This window comes from Urocitellus parryii, chromosome 14 (genome assembly GCF_045843805.1).
Source record: "Urocitellus parryii isolate mUroPar1 chromosome 14, mUroPar1.hap1, whole genome shotgun sequence".
NCBI lineage: Eukaryota > Metazoa > Chordata > Mammalia > Rodentia > Sciuridae > Urocitellus > Urocitellus parryii.
The window spans coordinates 50665500-50684693 of record NC_135544.1 but is presented as its reverse complement, the minus strand read 5'-3'; the positions used below and the strand labels follow the sequence as shown (position 1 = coordinate 50684693).

The following is a 19194-nucleotide window of genomic DNA, read 5'->3' as shown; positions in this document are numbered from 1 at the left end:
AAAAAAAACTTTGCATTCTCTTTGTATTTATTTTTACTGGCAAATTTTAATTTGGTGCAGGAAGATGGGGAAAACATAGCATGTTTCCAGGGTCTTTTCCTTCATTACAGGACAGTACCAGGAACATAGAAAAGGAAACAAAAGAAAAGAGGGAAGAGAGAGAGAGAGAAAATGAAGGAGGAACTTAATTAGTGAGAGGGCACAGATGAACTAAGGCAAAACTGTCTTCATAGTTGTCTCCGTATTAGACCCACAGAAAGGACAAAATCAAAACAGCACAGATCTCAGTATCTTCAGTTGGGCTTGAAGAAAGCTCTGCCTGTGTTTTAAGCACTCGGTCCCCAGGCTACATCATGCAGGTAGACAGACAGGCAAAGAGAACAAGTGGCGGGAGACACAGAAGAATTCCAAAACCTGGACAGAGGAAGCCCATCTGAGAAGGCAGAGATGATAGCTGGCCCCCACTCACCACCCCCCACTGTGAAAGGGCTATACGTTGAAAAGAAGTTCTTAAAAAGCTGAATGCTCATAGTTTCGTTTTATAGAAGTTTTATGCTAATAGTCGAAATAAGCAAAGGGTCCAGAGATTGCCCTTCTCCCACCAGAGTGGTACGTTTGTTACAAGTGAGAAATCCAGATAAACACATAATTATCACCCTGTATCCTTACTAGAGTTCACTCTAAGGAAGGTGAAAATGCTGTACATTCTATAGATTTCAATGAATTAGTGACGACACGTAACCTCCATTATGGTCTCATCCAGTCGTAGTTTTGCTGCCCTAAAAAAAATCCCCTCTCTCCCTGCATCTGGAAACCCCGGATCTCTTTTCTTGTTCCCACGGTTTTGTCTTTCCGTAATGCCACACAGCTGGTATCATGCAGTATGTAGCCCCTTCTCCCACTTAGTAATAATCAGTCAAGTTTCCTCCGTGTCCTCTCGTGGTCCTGTCTTGTCCCTTAGCTTGCCAGGCCCACATAACACACCTCTGTTTGGAAGTCCCACAGTCTACTCATTGACCCCTGCTCAAGAACACCCTGGCTCTCCCCAGGTCTGGGCCCTTAGGAACAAAGCTGCTGTGGCTGTCCATGCACAGATCTCTGCATGGTGCAGGCCTTCACGTCTCCAGGGTAAACACCAAGGAGAGCAACTGTGAGGTCATATGGCAAGAACTGTGCAGTCTGGCTAGAGAATACCAAGTGGCCAACCAAGAGGCTGCGTGACTGCATTCCTAGCAGAAGGAGAGGCACCCTCATGAGTAAGAAAACATAGATATATAGACATCACTGATGTTTCTGAGGGGAATAAAAGGAAACTATTTTAGCCAGCTGGGAAATAAATTTAAATTAAACAGTTAAAAATAGGGAAATAGGATATTTAAAAATTAGTTACAAGCAAAAAAGTCTATTCAATTGAGAAAATCCTAGTTATTTATACTTAACATATTTAGTATGAGTTAAAATATGCAGTCCATATAATTGTTTTTAGAAATCTAGAATCTCAATTTATTCGAACTATTCAACATATGATTAACTAAGACTGATAAAATGCTCCAAAAATAAACATGGTTTAACAAGTTTAGATCCTTACAGAAGAAATCAGAAGAAACTCAATGGAAATATAAGAAATCATAGTAAGTATAATTGTGGTATTTTTGGCAAATTAACATTCAAAGAATAAGGATGTAAACATTTTAATAATTAATGAGCTCACATATAACAATACTTGCACATCTAATGCTTTCATCAATCATTGATACAGGATTGTTCCGTCCACCAAAGATTCTTCATGTGGAATTCCACAATAGAAAACAATCATACCAATTGCAACTAAATCACAAATACTGGGATTTATAATCTCCCATGTGATCATGGGAGGTTCCAATGTCACATATATTATAAGTCATTCTAATTTGTGTTTGCTACTTCACGTCCAGGTTTGCAGCAACGGAGAATGTGTGAACACTGAAAAGGCCTACAATTCAACCAACTGCCCCTCTCAATGCGAAGAAAATTCGGTAAGAGCGGATTGTTTCTTACGCTAATGTCTTATCAGCCAGTTATTTACATAAGCCTTGTTCTTGAGCTTGTGTGTGAGTGTGCTATTTTTTTTAATCAAATACATATTTGTGATCCCTTTTTTAATGGATTATAATTAATACAAAGAGCCAAACCAGGTATTATTACATACAGATATTGCTAGTATTATGAGTAAATGCATCATTATCAGATGGGTAATCTAGAAATCCAGTAATTTATATACATATGAAGTTTAAACCTGAGGTTTAAAATCTGACCTATCACAATGTCACATAATTAAATGACTCCATTGTCAGGATTAACCTAAAGCTTTTGAGAAAAACAGCCAAAAGTTATTTTAAAATTCAACTGTGTTTAATTCTAGCACATTATGTGACACTGTTTTCCTAAACCCAGTTAATCAAATCACTTATTAACATTTATTTGAATATGCATCCCATACTTTCAAGTATTGTATATTTTATGTGGATATATATATATATATATACACACACACACACACACATACATACATACATATATAGGAACTGTCATGCAGCCACTTGGTAAGCAGTTTGGTATTCTCTGACCAGGCTGAACATGCTCTGCCATATGACTAGCAGTTGCTCCTCTTGGTGTGTTAGGTGTGTGTGTATGTGTATACACATTATATCCACTTAAATGTTTAATAACATTTAAATAAACTTAGGAGATGAGTAGTGTTCCTATGCCCTTTGTTATAAGTGGAACTAGGCACACTGATGTGTTTTAGGGAAAGATGGAAAGCCTAGATTTAACTCCGAATGTATGACTCCTGGATCTCTTTTACCATTACATGGTGCTCTTTAATGGACTTAACCTTCTGCTACCACTTTTTCCCCATGTCAGTATGATCTCATTATTTCTAAGTTTAGTATCTGGTCTTTGACCATAATGGGTCTAACTCTAGCAGAGACTATTTTTTAAAGATATGAATGCTTTCTGGAAAGACATGGCATGCTGTCCTGTTCACCTGTCTGAATATGTTGATATAATTCTTTTGTGCAAAGATGTTCTACAAAGGTGTTTGCTAGTTGTATTATATTTGCTTACTTTTGTGCAACATTGATTTTGGTATTCAGTTTAATTCATAGATCAATAAGTGTGTGTGCATGAGTGTGTTTGGTGCAGAATTAGTATGAACCAAAATGAGGTTCAAAACATAACTTACGCCAGTCATTTGGTAAAATTGTGATTTTCCAGGTGGATAGCAATGAACTTGAGTGCCAGTGTGAGGAAGGACAGATTCTCACCGACTGGGAAGAAACCTTAAACATTACCAGTGAGCATCCTAGAATATAATCTCTTACATATACCAAAAGCTGCGTAGTGAAAAAGCCATTTCCTTATTTTCCATATTTGCTATATATTTATTATCTTCTACTGGATTTGTATGTTTTTTTTATCTTGTATGTTTGGGAACTCAAATGGAATTTATTACAATCACCCTTTAGAATTAATAAGTCCTCTTCTAGCTAATCTGACTCAGTTCTTGTGAAAACCCCAACACAACAAAGCCTTTTCTGTAGTCAGTTAATAACCAAAGACCAAAACTCTTCTTACCATTGTGGTTCTCTTAAATGTGGTGGAATCTTAGGTGAGTGTCAATTGGCAATACAGATGATAATCCGTGTAATGTTTTGGCTTCTTATTCTGTATAAAGTACCTGGGGGAAGGGGAATTATAAAGTACCTCAGGAAGGAAGAAGTTGGATTTCTAACTGCTCCATTAAATGTTGATACTTCCTCGCCCTAAGGTCGTCGCCCTGATCAAAACCCATGTTTCTTGACGTTGCAGATATCACGATCATGGTCATTGTGCTTGTCCTGGTGATTATTGGTGCTGGAATTATCATGTTATTTATTCGTTACCAAAAATGTATCAAGTCGAAGCAAGTGCAGAGGTACGTCTACAATTTTTGTGAGAAAGGAACCGTGAACAAGAATATATAAGCCTTGTGGTCTCATGAGATATTCAGTGGAGGAAACTGTCTCTTACTGAAAGCATGTAAGATTAGTAGGAAATGAAACTTTTACATGCTATCTCATGTCCATATGTTTATCCCAGTGGTCCCCAAGCTTTGCTGCACACTGAAATCATCTAGGAGTCTTGGAAAAATTACTGATGTTGATTCCTTCCCAATATATTGTGATTTAATTGTTTTACAGGGCAATCCGAGCATAGCATTTAAAATTCTTTTCTAGATGATTTAATATTTACAGCAGTCTTTTCCCATGGCTGTGCCAATGTTCAATTTCCCTCCTGACAGCCCGCCTGGAGATACACGGGGAGTGGAGAACAAAGGATACTTCGGTGATGAGCAGCAGATGAGGACCGAGTCAGTCTTGCCGGACATCCACCCCCTGCATGTAAGGCACTTTCACCTGCCACAGTTAATGAACTGAGAAGCAGAGCTGACCCTAAGCTAAGTGAGGCGAGGCAGGCAAGGAAGCCATGTAACAAGGTCCCATACAGTAAGGCTGTCTGTCTGTCTGTCTGCATGTGCAGACAGCAGTAACCAAGTCACCATTTCCAAGCAGAATAAGCAGACTAAATATAATGTTTATTTTGTGTTCTAACCATGAACATAAACTATATTCTAAGTCATAAAACAAATCTCAATAAACTTAGAAGAATCAAAGTCATGCAAAAGATGTCCTCAAAATAAAACATTAGAAATCACTTACAGAAAGATATTGAAAAAATTCCTAATTAGAAATTAGATAAGAAACCCTAAAGAGGTCATGCATCAACCAAAAGATAATTAGAAAATATATTAAATTAGATGAATATTAAACTCATATCAAAATATGTGGGGAACACTGAAATTGGTCATTAGAAGAAAATTTATAGCTCTAAAGGCTTATGTTATAAAAGAAGAAAGATGTCAGATTAATGATATAAGCCTTTATTTTAAGAAACTGGAAATAGGAAAGCAAATAAGCCCATCAAATGAAGAGAACAAGAGACTTCAGATAAGTCACCAATGAAATAGAAAACAGAAAAATAACAAAGAAAATCAATAAAACCAAGAGTTTTTTAAAAATGTTTTTTCAGTTGTAGATGAGAACAATACCTTTATTTTATTTATTTATTTTTATGTGGTGCTGAGGATAGAACCCAGTGCCTCACATGTGATAGGCAAGCGCTTTGCCACTGAGCCACAACCCCAGCCCCCTAAGAGTTGTTTTTGGGAAGATTAATAATTTTATAAACCTCCAGCCACACTGTTTAAAAAAAAAGAAAAGTCAGCACCGATTATCAATATCAGGAATCAGAATCAGGAGATTCTATATGTATTAAATTAATAATTATAAAAGATGATGAAAAAGCATTATTTTAGTATATTTACAGATGTAATGAAACTTTAAAATGTTCTGAAAGATACAAATTATCAAACCTTATGAAGAAAGAGATAATCTAAATATTCTTATATCTAATAAAGAAAATTGAATCTGCAGTAAAACAGAAGACATGGTCCTCTACAGAAAAATTTTGTGGAATCTCAATAACAGTGAATTTAGTAAGATTTCAAGATCCACAATTAGTGTACCAAAAATTATTGTGATTCCATAGATGAGCAAGAAACAATTCCAAAAACAAAGTGAAATAACAAAATAGCATAAAAATACAAAAAAAAGGTTAAAATGAACAAATGTTGTGCAAGAAAAGCTATAAAATATTAACAAAAAAATAATTTAGTGCCAAAATAAACAGAAATACATGATCATGGATCAGAACACTCACTGTTGTGGGGCTGTCAGTTGTCCCATATTGATCTATAGTTTGAAAACAGCCCAATAAAAATATCAACAGCATATTATTGTAAAACTAATTAGTGAATTAACAGAATAACATGATAAGAAAATCAGTAAACATAGCCTGAGATCCAGTAATTTCTGACATGAATTCACCCAACAGAAATTTATACCTCAGAGAGCATTTACAGCAATCTTCCAACAGCATAGTTTGCAAAAGATTAAAAGAGAAGACATCCCAAAGGTCTACCAACAGTAAAAGGAATCCAAAATTGCAATACATGCATCAATGGGCCACTTCAGGAAAAGGATAGTAGTTGATTGACTGATGTATAACACTTGAATAAATCTCTCAACCAGATTCTGAAGCTAAAGAATCCAAATCCAAAAGCAAACTGTTAGATGATAGATGATATCAAGCTCAAAATCTGGAAAAGCAAACCTGTGGTAATAGAAGTCAGCATAGCGGTTACCATAGGGGAGAGAGGATCTGCAGGGGGGGATTTTAATTTTCTATTTTTAGAGCTACGTGGGGGCTGGTCACAAAGATGGTTCATTTGTGCAAATTCATCTACCTTTACACTTAGTATTTGTGCATTTGTTTGTGTATACTTATACAAAAGCAGAACATTTGTTAAAATACCAGCCTTAGCAATGCATAAAACCTGAGAAAGAAGCTGTCAAATCCCGCAGAAGTTCCTGCAAGTAGCGGCTTGTTTCACGCCCGTAACAGCTGTGTTTTCCAGTGTGTTTGGCTCACTGAAAGCATCATGTGGACAGATTAAGAAGCTATGTGGTCATTCCTTTTTAAAAAACATCAATAACTGATGTAAAAAGGAACATCCTTCCAAAAATCATACTGATGAAACAGTGAAAAGCATCTTAAAAGAGGAAAAGCCTCAAACCTTGGGGCTGAGTATCAACCAACTGTTGCTGCATGTAAATGCCAGTGAGAACACGACACCAGTACTTTAGAACTGCTGTCCAGTCCTGGTTGCTGATGCTCTGTATACACAGATCCAGATGCTTTGGAAGCTTTGTCCAGGTGCAACGCACCTATAAGCCCTGTATCTTTATAGAAGAACAGGCTCCTCTTAACCCCTGTGAGCGCACAAGCCACATTTGGGCAGACATGCTTCTGTTGAATTTCCCTGGAGTGTTCAGAGAGGGACAGCTTTCTTTGTTATATGAAGGTTTGCTATCATCTTTATGCACGTGTATGTTTTATCATGATAACAACAAGAACAACAAAAGTCTTTGTTTTCTTCTGTTATGTACAGAAAATATATTAGAAAAAAAAAATGTAAGCCTATGCTGAAAGTTTCTGTTCTGAAACTACATGAAGCTAATATCAATCTCATATGTTGCCCCCAGGTTGAAATGTTTAAATGAGAAACTGTATGTTACAGTGTTGGGTGTTAATTATATTAATTATTCTGTGCCTCACACGCTGATACCATTACTTTGCTAATTATGGTTTCCTTAAATTCAGATGTAAGTTAAACACGCTCCCAGAGAAGGGAATCCATGATGCATAGTTATAGAAGCCAGCCTGAGATTCAAGCAAAGCAGAATCTGGGGTACCCGAACAGGTGACCCCGTGATGCATAGCTATAGAAGCCAGCCTGAGATTCAAGCAAAGCAGAATCTGGGGGCATATTTGTTACATTTCAAGACTAAAAATTCCTTAAAGAGTTTTGGGGTTAAATGAAAGGCACTAAGAAGAGAAGCTTGATAAATATTTGTTGAAAATCAGGATAAATTCAATTTACTACTAAGGATGCACTGATGATAGACAGGTTTTACCACAGAGTTTGGGCCATCAGATCTCACATTCAGGGCGTTTATGGTACTTGACAAAATTATTTGAATGATGATGATTTAACTCATCTTGTTTGACACCTTAGCTCCCCATTAAAGGCCAGTCCTCTGCAAAATTGTGCTTGGGGGAGGGATCTTTGGTGTGACTTCCTTGTTACATTACTGAGGCTTGATTTTCCCCCTCTGGCATCCAGTGCCTCTCCCAGGTTTTGTCTCTCCTGGGCCACACCTTCTGGTTGTTTTAATGTCTCCTGGGGACTTAACAGAAAACACTTTGCAGAGGGTAGCCTGAGTCAAGCCCCGCTGTATTTTATTTTATTTTTTTATGTTTTTGGTACTGGGTTTTGAAGCCAAGAGCACTTAACCCACAGAGCTGCATTCCAAGCTTTTATTATTATTTTTTAAATTTTGAGTCAGGGTCTCTCTAGGTTGCTGAAGCTGGCTTTGAACCTGTGATCCTCCTTCCTCAGCCTCCCAAGTTGCTGTATAGGCATACACCACCAAGTCCATCACCCATTTTTTTAATAGGAAGTTCTGGAGATTCCAAAAGACCGTCAGGTGCTAAGGAATGTATCTGGCTGTGGAGCCTCAGGATGCAGACCTATTAAGATTAGAGACTAGCAGACCCACCTGGTGCCATACACAGCATGTAAAGGCAATCACTCTAATGTGTGTCTTGGCTTTGTAGACAGGGCTTGGGCTCTTGGATGTAAGACAACCATCCAGGGAAGAATAGTGTTTCCCTGACTTTCAGTATTCCTACATTTACGCGGGATTTATCCCAGGGATGGCCGTGGGCTTGGGAAATAGTCCTGCTTTCGTGAGTACTAATGGCAGGGAAATGGTCTCTCTTTTCTCTAGCGGAGAACTGCAGAAACCTTGGAGAGCCTCCCATCCAGTTTCTCAAGTCCCCATTACATCACCCTGGTATGTCCCTGCCCTTTCTGCTGGTTGTGGTAGCCTGTGTCCATTTCATTAATCATTTGGATGCCAGGTAATCGTCTGTTGGATCTTTGAAAAGGCCAGTCTCACGGCTTTCTGATTCAGGGTGGAACAGGTCAGTCTGGTGTAGAGGCAGACTCCTCAGCTGCGTGGGGATGAGGAGAGGAGCTGGTAAACCCTGGGCAGCCCTGTCTCTGTTTAACATGTTGGCATTTAGATCATCATGAATTCTTGTCAATTAATTTTTACCATATTAACATATTGTTTATTGGGATTATTGATTTTGTTTTTATCCCTTAAATTCTGCTCCTGAGAGGAATGCCTTTCTCACCTCCCCCTAGTCCTGAGACAAAACACAGTGAGGGTTTTCAATGAGGCTTTGGCCAGCTGGAGGGCTTTAGAAAGCTTCTTTAACCAAAGTGGTTAAAAAAAAAAAAAAACAACTTTATAAAATCTCAGAGAATCACCCAAATTGCTAACTTGTACATGCAAAGTTGTTATGTTAGCTGAACAACTCTCAGAACTGGGCCTGAACACATCAAGACTCTCAAATCTATATTTCAAAATGAGCAATGGTCCTTGAGGTTTCTTTAGGGATTGATGACTGTGATCAGAATACTTTTCAGTCTGTGGTTTCACAGGATCCTCAGACCATGCCAAAGGATCTCAGAGGGGGCTAGACAGTATTTCTGGAGCCAAAGGGCAAATGCCCTTGTAGATGTCCAAATACCCGTGGAGCCAGAGCAGGCCTGTCTTTGAAGTAGGTTTGACTAGGATTCTAGTGGCAAAAGTTTCTGAATGAAGGCTCTAGCTTAAAAAAAAAAAAAAAAAAAAAGTTTGAGAATCTCCTTTATTTTTATTTGTTCTTTCTAGTTATACATGACAGTGTGACATTTATACTCCATGTATGTTGATAATATTATACATACATGGAGTGTAACTTCCCATTGCTGTGGTCGTACATGATGTGGAGTGACACTGTGTGTATTCCTATATGAACATGGGAAAGTGATGTCCGATTCATTCTACTCTATTCCCCATTCCCACTCCCTCTCCTTTTCCCTTCATTCCCTTTTGTTTAATCCAGTGAGCTCTTATTCTTCCCTCCCTGCCCCTTATTGTGAGCATCTGCATATCAGAGAGAACATTTGGCCTTTGTTTTGGGGAAGATTGGCTTTTTTCACTTAGCATGATAGTCTCCAGTTTCATCCATTTATCAGGGAATGCCACAATTTAGTTCTTCTCTATGGCTGAGTAACATTCCATTGTGTATATGCACCTCATTTTCTTTACCCTTTCATCTGTGGAAGGCTCCTAGATTGGTCATTGTGAATTGAGCTGCCATAAACATTGACAGGGCTGCATCACTGCAGTAGGCAGATTTTAAGTCCTCTGGATATTTTAAGTCCTTAGGAATGGGGTAACTGATTCAAATGGTAGTTCCATTGCTAGTTTTCTAAGGAATCTCCATACTGCTTTCCAGAGTGCTTGCACAATCTGCAATCCCACCAGCAATGTTATCAGTGGACCTTTTCTCCAAATCCTCGCCAACATGTAACATTACTTGTATTCTTGAAAATTGTCATTCTGACTGGAGTGAGATGAAATCTCGGTGTAGTTTTAATTTGTGTTTCTTTAATTGCTAGAATGTTGAACATTTTTATATATTTGTTGGCCAATCGTATTTCTCTTCTTTGAAGTGTCTATTCAGTTCTTTTACCCATTTATTGACTGAGCTATTTGGTTTCTAGAGTTAAGTTTCTTGAGATTTTTATATATCCTGGAGATTAATGCTCTTTCTAAAGTGCAGGTGGCAAAGATTTTTCTCCTGTTCTATAGGCTTTCTGTTCATGTTTTTAATTGTTTTGTTTTCTTACTATGAAGATTTTTAGTTTGATTCCATCCCATTTATTGATTCTTGATTTTACTTCCTGAATAGTTGGTTCCTAAACCAACATGATGGAAAGTTGGGCCTAAATTTTCTTCCAGTAGGCACGGGGTTTCTGTCTAAGGCCTACATCTTGATCTACTTTGAGTTTTGTGCAGGGTGAGAGATAGGGGTTCAATTTCATTCTGCTACATATGGATTTCTAGTTTTCCCAGCACCATTTGTTGAAGAGGCTATATTTTCTCTAATGTGTGTTTATGGTGCCTTTGTCTAGTATGAGATAACTGTATTTATGTGGATTTATCTCTGTGTCTTCTATTCTGTTCCATTGGTCTACATGGCTGTTTTTATGCCAATACCATTTCATTTTGGTTACCGTAGCTCTATAGAATAATTTAAGATCTGGTATTATGATGCCTCTTGCTTTACTTTTCTCACTAAAGAGAAAAATAGATATTCTGGGCCTCTTATTTTTCCAAATTTATTTCATGATTGCTTTTTTAAAATTTTTATGAAGAATGTCACTGGAATTTTGGTAGGGAATGCATTAATCTGGGTAGCACTCTTGGTAGTGTGGCCACTTTGACAATATTAATTCTGCCTATCCACGCACATGGGGGAAAATCTCTTACCTAACATATTCTAGGAAAAAGCTGCAAGTTTTTACAAGGACTAATGGTTCCAATAAGACTTCATCTAACTAGTACTATCCACTCCCTCTCCATTCCATAGCAATTTACAAACTGTCTTAGATTTTTCATGGAGCAAGAGGAAGTGTTCTGTGTGTGTGTGTATATGCTCATATGTGTGTGTGCCTGAGTGCTCATATCTGGTGCAGTTCCTGATACAACGTAATTTATTGATTACAGAAATCTACAAGTAAAGATCCCAAAGGAGTTGCAGATTCCAATCAAAGTGCCAAAGTGGTAGGTTCCTTTAATGGAGCACCTCCCCTTTTATTTTTCAAATGCTGGGATTCTTTTGTGCTTTTTATCTACTTTGGATTAGGGATGCCCTCTGAACTTACCAAAAGAACAGGATGGTTCTTTTCATCAGTCTGCTGAAATTTCTAATGTAGAATTCTGCCACGCATATTTTGTCCAAGGCTATTAAACTTGACCACAGGAGCAAGCTAAAATTCAAGAGTGCCAGGGTCTTGACACATATTACAAATAACAACAACAATGTTTCTCTCTCAGACTCTTGTGGGCCAGAGTGTACATACCTACAGGTTCTCCAAGTACATTAAGGAATAATAAGAGAAAAGGCTTGTTGTTCTGATGATTGCTTGACTAAAGTTGTTTTTTTTTTCTTACTAAATAAAATATTGGCTGTAGGTGAAGGGTGATTTCACATTTGAATTACTATGTCTGTTTAGGAAAAAATTGTGAAAAAAAGCATGATTTTGGTCAAAGAGAGAGGAAATGACTCTTGTTTGAGAACTGTTTTCCTCCAAACAGTGTTCTTAGAAGGAATTCCGCCCAATACAGAGACCCTGTCCCTGCTGAGAGAGATACAGCAGAACATTTTCTAATGACCATTTCACTCCACAATGACAGGTCTGTAGCCTAGTGAGAAGAGTGGACATGGTCCTTAGGGCAAGCAAACTGTTTGACATCTTGCACTGGAGAACACATTGTTTTCTTTCTTTTCTTGATTGGCTTGTTCATTTTACAAGTGAACAGTTAGCCATGGCTGAGGAGATTGAAAAAAAGTGTGAATCAATGTAGTACAACAGAACCCAGGAAGGCTCTCCTAGTTAGTAGATAGAAATGACTAACTGAAGTACGTGTCTGTGGATCTCCTGGAAAGCCACTTATCTCTGACCATCTGTTTCTGTTTAGACCTTGAAACTTGACATCCAGAATGGCTGCGCCAGCCTGGGCGGAGGATCCGGAATCTAAGATCTTCACCACCATCGCTCCATATTTGTTAAAAGTATTTCAGTACTTTTTCCAATGTTCTTTATCAACCCAGAAAACGTTTTAAGAGAATTTCTTTCTGTTAAAATTTACTTGTAGAATTCACAACGTACAGCATAGGCATATGCTACAGAAAAAAAAAAAAATGTCTATGGCTTTTTGAATGCTCTTTAGCTTAATATGAAAAGGAGAGTCTCTATGCTCCAGCATTAGCCTGCAAAATGTCAATCTGGTTACTTTTTTAAAAAGCCAAAACTTAGAGGATGCTAAATTACAATCCTGAGTCTAAGAAGCAAAATCGCTCATAAGTGGTTAGTTCTTTGGGGGCATAAAAGTACTTGAGTTGGAACTGGTGTCCTGACATCCTTATCACTAAATCTGATCTAAATGAAAGTGTGGCCTGGGGAAATGCCTAGGAGGGCACAGCAGGGTGGCTGGTTCCAATAGTTTATTAAGTGAAGGAGGCAGAAGAATAGTTACCTTGACTGTAGGATAATCCTCAAAATCACAGGGCTGGCAACCGAGGACACAGAAGGCTCCTGGCAGTTCTAAGTTTGTAGATTTGCCTTTCTAGAATTCCTTAAGAGGCTGATGGACAAATTGAGAGGAAACAGCATTTCAGAAAATTAGCTCCGGCCAGCTGGGAGGACATGCCCAGACCACCCGGGAGGGGCCTTCGAGGTCCTTGGGATGACACAGGAGCACCCAGGGTGCAGTTTCTGTACCTGACCTGCAGATGCCAGTCAGTGTTCCAGGGTGCATGCCTCGAATTGGGTTCTCCTCCGTTCTCAACTTTCTCTTTGTGAGCTGTTTGACCTATGGCAGTTGTTTGGTTCATTTGCTAAAATAAAGATCTCAAGTGCGAAGTGAAACTTTTCTGACTCAGTGAAACAAGGCCGTGGGTGAGGATGGCTGCCGGCTGTCCTTGGCTGGTCTCTTGCTGAGCGGACTGGCTTATTTCTCCATCAGGAACCACAGTGACTCAGCACTTGGTCCCTGTCAGCTTTCCATGAGCTTTTATTGTCCTCATCAGAACCTCCACTTAAAAAAGGAATTTCCATGAATGTGTTCTGAGAGCAAGATGCCAATTTAAATATTTTATATAAATTTTTTGGGGGTAAAAACTCTGTATCAGATGCATAGCAGCCTCATTAAAGCCCACAGTGATCCTCTGACGTCACATTTAAGGGACAGCCATGTCTTCACCTTTTCCTGAACATCACCAAGGCAGAAGGGCTGTAATTTTGGGAATATCTTCCGCCCTCCATGAAAGGGTCACCCTCCCAATTTTTTTTTTTTACTATTCCCTTATGTCTTCTAGGAAATTTAATGACTGTTGTCTACTCTTCTAACTCGGGCTCCACATTCAACTAACTACTAAATTCTGATTCCATTTCCCCTCAAATGTCTTCTTCTTTCTCTAATAATGTCTGGTACCCTGTGAGTCATCCTGCCCTGCTGTTTCCTGACTAGAGACTCTCTCTAGATATCTAATCTGCTTCCCTTTTCTTCAGATAAGGGGCCTGCTGACCGGGCAGCCCCTTTTTGATTTTAGGTCGTGTTCCTGAGCTTTGCCATCCTGCTCAGCCCAGGTCTCAGGGCTTTACCAGGCTCCTTTCAAATGCTGCCTCTGCTACCTGCTTGATTTCTGAGGAGTCCTCTCCTTCCAGGACTTTGGAGAGATTAGGGAGCAGTTCTTCCAGCTTCTCCTTACTAGTTGTCCAGCTAAGACAGAGAAGTCCTGCCCCTGGTGGTGGAGCCAGTCATGACGTCATAGGAATATGCATCAGGGGTCCCTGCTCCATCCTTTGGGATGGAGGTGTGTAAAGACTTGGAATTAAGTTATTCTGCTGACCAGATCCCATAGTCAATGTTTTAGGGGCTGAAGATCTCCATAACCTCCAGACCAGCCCCAGGGAGCTCTACTGGATGTCACCTACATACTACAGCTGCATTCCTATATCCAGCCCCAGGATGAGAGCCCTGCAGCCCAGGCCTGATCTCCAGATGCATAAATGATCTGATGCTCTCTGGCTCTTGTCGCCTCTGGGGAATTCAGTTCTCTCCCTTGAACCCAGAATTGCTGATAGGAATACTGCTATGCATGGACTAATCCACTCGACCTGTGGTCTAAGACCCTGAGCTTCACACCTGCCCTCGTGGAATTTTTGCTGCCCTGACCCACTCATAGATTTAGAATCCTTCCTGCTGCTGGAACCTGGCTAAACCAAGCTGGTTCTCTTCTGGGATGCTGGGTTTGGGGCTGTAGTGAGTCATGGCTTCTGTGTCCTGGGCAGAGGCAGAATGATCAGGAAATGAAGAAATCTTAAACTTGGGGCCCAGCAGGTTTTTAACCTGTTGGCCTCTCCAGCATCTTTTAACTAATCTTTTTTAGCACTACATCTTTTTTTTTCCATGTTCTTCAGTGGGACAGATTTGAGTTGAGGAGGAGGAAACTAAATATTTTATAAGCAAAAGTGACAAAGCTTATAAGAAACAAATGGAACTGGGTGTGGTGGCACACAGTAATCCCAATGATTTAGGAGGCTGAAGCAGGAGGATTGAAAGTTCAAGACCAACCTCAAAAATTTAGTGAGCCCCTGGGCGACTTAGTGAGACTGTATCTAAAAACAAACAAACAGGACTGGGGGTGTAGTACAGGATAAAGCACCCCTGGGTTCAATCATCCCTATTACAAAAAAAGGGGGACGGGACAAAGATTCATTTCTGCTAGCTTGAGTTAACCCTAAATCAAAGCTCTCAGCTCTCCACATACTCCTGGGTGGCATGTGCATGGGGCTGGGGACCCAAGAGAGGAGCACACAAGATAAAATCCATGAAAGATCTGAAAACCAGCTACATCATCCCAAAGGTTGAAGTTCCACACACTTCTGGGGTTTAAGCAAAACATCTGCCCAAATCACTTACCACTATACAGAGCAGGTCCAAGGGCAACTCGTAGAAAAGAAGATAAAATATGAACATGAGAATCAAAATCTGAGCAGGCATATCAGTGGCTACACACTGCAGGAAGGGGATTCCTATAGGGGGACATGGGGGCGGGCAATAGATTTTGCAGTATAAGTCAGGCAAGTCACTTAAAAAAAGAAAAATCAGAATCCATTTTTGGTAAATGATTAAATGCTGTTCTGCCGACCTTGACACATTCTCGACTATATTTTGATATAAGTTCTGCCAGGAATATGGCGCTGGTGATCCAAAAAGAAGCGAAGACCTTCACCTCCCTGTGGTGATCACCGGTCCTCACAGTACAGCATCCTGCATTCTCTCATCTCAATCATCTCAGACAGCCACTCTACCTTCTTCTCAAGGCATCTGTCTTGACAATGATTATAGAATTCAAAAACTCACATTGGCTATGCTAAATTTGGAAAGTTACATTCCAAAGAAAGGTATTAATTTCCTTAATACCATGCAAATGTCTGTGTCCCTGACCACCCATCAACAAAGTTCACAGACCCACCACTAGGTGGCCACACAGCTAACTAAATTTCACTTTAACTGCAAAAATGCTCAATGATTCTCTCCCTTTTCCAGACATCGCTGGGCCTTCACAACCTTGACTTTAAATAAACTTACTAAGAAATTTGCTAAACTGCGTTATTGATTATTAAGGATGAAAATATGGGTGGATTTGACTAGAAACCACTTCCTTCTCTGCCAGGAGTGTGGGTCAAATAGACACCAGGGACCACATGCTTAAATGAAAGGGGGTGGGAGGTGTTAGCTGCCCTGACACCTTTGAATAGAGATTTTAAATGGGAGAAGCAATTGCTCTTTACTCTCAGCTCCCAAGTCCAATCCTCTTAATTTTGGAAAGCCAACAGACCCAAATAACCTAATCTCTTGAAACCAAATTGGAGCTCTTGTTTTTGTTTGTTGGGTTTTTTGGTTGTTTGTTTGGTTGGTTGGTTTTGCTTTGTTTTAACTGTATCATTTGTTAATTTATTTCTTCAAAGGCCAGCAAATTGACATGGCCTACTGCTGCCATGTGTGGAAACCTGAACATCCCTCCCCAGCAACGTGTAATGGATAGTAAATGTCAGGGAAAGGCAGCAGACCCCATGAATTATCTGACTTTGTGGTGGACCCTGGATGACCATCGATGCCCACCTACCAATCATTGCCAAAGAATGAGAAATATTGATGAGATTCCCCAGGCTTATTGGAAGCTTCCTGATCACTTTCTAACTGAAGGCCAGCTTTTAGAAAACTCAAGGGCCTTTATCTAAGGAAGTGGCTATCTTGTGGGCTTGACAGGCTCCATTAACATCTTTCTCCAGGAAAAGCTGTAATCATGAGCTACATGTAATGGATATTGATTGCTAAGAAAAGATATATATATAACTTTAAACCTCTGGGGTTTCCAGGGGCTAAAGGTATAGAAAGGGGGTCTTGAGGATTCCAGGAAAGCCATCTGGACAGATACTGTATCGGAGCCGTTGGGAATCTCACATAAGTGAATGCAGAAGACAGGGCACCATGACTTGCTGTAGCCACCCAAGGACAAACACAACTTACTGAGCATACACTGTTGTCAGGCATCACTCTAAACTCTTCCTTTGTATCATTTCATTTAACTGAAAAACAGATCTATGAACTAACTACTATTATTATTCTCATTTTGCAGCTTGAGAAAATAAAGGTCAATGATTTGCCAAGAGAGAGAGAGAGAGAGTTGATTAAGCCTTGTAGTCAGAATCTCAAACCAGGAAGTCTGCCTGCAAAGGTCGTGCCTTTGATTATTATATGCTGTCGGTGTCAGCACAGTTTTGATAGGGAAGAAGAACTCACAAAAACAACCACCCCACTGCCACCGTCACCACCTCATTTAGACGTGTGCAAGTGAGATTAATGTATCTCTCCCCCACTTTCCATCTACCAAGCTTCTCAGCTCTCGCAGCCATAGTCACAGTGCTGTATGGGTTCACAGAGCAAGGAAGAGAAAGCAAAGACAGACAGCTGTCACCACAACCGAGGTTCCAACCACAACTGAGGTGCTGTTGTAGAAGATGTGAAGGGATGTGAGACTCTCAAAATCCACTCACTCCCTGGCAGGCACTTTGCTGTCCTGAAATCTTGTTTTACAGAGACCTCAGGTTCTAAAGGATTCTTTTCCAATGGACAGGCATCACCCTGGATGGTGCCTTGATTCTGCTCTGTGTGCCTGGGCGGACCTGTCTCTGCTCCACTGTGTGGCAACAGGAAGGCAACAGAAAATTGATGCTTAGCAGCCAGTGGATCAGGGGACATCAGGTGCCAGTAAGGAGGGCCCTCCGAATGAACCTTCTTCCTTGCTTTCACAAAATAAAAGATGGAGCCTATGAGTGGTCACTTTGGACACCTAGGGAAAAGGAGAGCATCTTTATAGCACATTGGTGGCCCTGGGACCCACTGAGTCATTTCACATCTGTGAAATATGCAGAGCTCTGTAGCAAGGATTATTCTAGAGAGGAGGAGACTAGGGATAAGAGGTTCTCAAACACACAGCAGGTAAAAGGAGTAGTAGAAATCTGAATGGACCCCAGACCAAGGCCCTGAATTTAACCATTTCCCACTCCAGTTTTGAGCTGACCCATGTAACTGCCGAGTCACAGGGAACACCTGCGAGACCTGAGTCCATATGGGAAAAGGCAGCTTTGATCTTAAAACTAGCTGGCCAGCAGAGAACACTTAGTGGCCCTCTCTGACCCTAGTCCACGCTTTCCCCTTAAAGCAGCAAGTTATCAGTTCTATTTTTCCATCTTCTCCAGGTTCATCAAAGCCATGACTAGAGGGGAGAAAAATTTCAAAGGTCAATTGTCATTCTTAATTGGACTCAAGAGAGAAATCACTGCTCACATTTTGGAAAAATATGAATGGTCTGAGACACGTCTCCAAGTGTTAAAAACAATGCTCATCCATATTTCAACTATTTTTTTCTCACATAATCAGTGTTGGCCTCTTGTTATTAAAGTTTGTGTCAATAAGCCAAGAATGGGGAATAACAATTTGAGTAACGACCTGAGCTTCCAGGTTGTTCTCTCTTCTCCCAGGGTCCCGACTCTGCAGGTTCATCAGAAAAGCGAGAAAGTGGCTCTGGACTAATTTGATTTTCTCTGAAGTGTCTCTGATGTTCTCTCTGCAGAAGGACATAGCGGGTTCAAGATAGCATTACCTGCTCCAGTTTTGGGGTGGGCTGAGAGGAGGGAGGGATGATCTCATAAGCAACCCACTGAGCAAAATCTTATGACTTGATATCCAGGCGCTGCCACGCAATTCAGAAGAGAAATAAATCAATTTCTTCCATCTCGTTAAAGCTGCCCTGGTGGTTTGACAGGTTTCGGTGCTGAAAATATCACCAGCTGGACACTGGGACACTCGATATCCCACCTTCAGAAATGAATTATCAGGTGCAAGCCCAACCAGATGCTGCCCCGGAGTTCACTTCAGTCTTCAAGTGGGAGAACACGGAGGCTCAGAAGCACAAGGGCAGAATCAAATAACAGCATCTCCCGTGTCACAGAACAGCCAGTGATAACTTCTCCATGAGCAGCTCTGGGGTCTCTTCTAAAAAGAAACAAACAAAAGTAGGGACAAAAGCCAAGAAGATTGTAGATTTCAGAGGAGAACAAAATGGTATGAAAATTTAAAATAAAATAATGAGAAGAATGCATTGACACCATTTAGGTTCTGTGTACTTATTCATTTATGTACTTATTCATTTAAGACGGAATACTTGTCGTATGTGGGTATTGTTCTAGGGACGGGAGAATATATACAGGTGCATAAAGCTCCACCCTAGAAA

General features: G+C 40.1%; 1 protein-coding gene across 1 annotated transcript in view; it reads left to right on the top strand.

Annotated features, from left to right (window-relative positions):
- The window catches only part of Adam7 (ADAM metallopeptidase domain 7), a 63643-nt gene extending 51275 nt beyond the window's left edge, over positions 1–12368 (top strand). Inside the window, exons 18-24 of the mRNA XM_077792464.1 lie at positions 1935–2015; positions 3259–3337; positions 3853–3958; positions 4325–4424; positions 8496–8561; positions 11334–11390; positions 12309–12368. Of these exons, the coding sequence (XP_077648590.1) occupies positions 1935–2015; positions 3259–3337; positions 3853–3958; positions 4325–4424; positions 8496–8561; positions 11334–11390; positions 12309–12368 (549 nt within the window). The remainder of the gene's footprint in view (positions 1–1934; positions 2016–3258; positions 3338–3852; positions 3959–4324; positions 4425–8495; positions 8562–11333; positions 11391–12308) is intronic.
- Positions 12369–19194: the final 6826 nt, after the last annotated feature.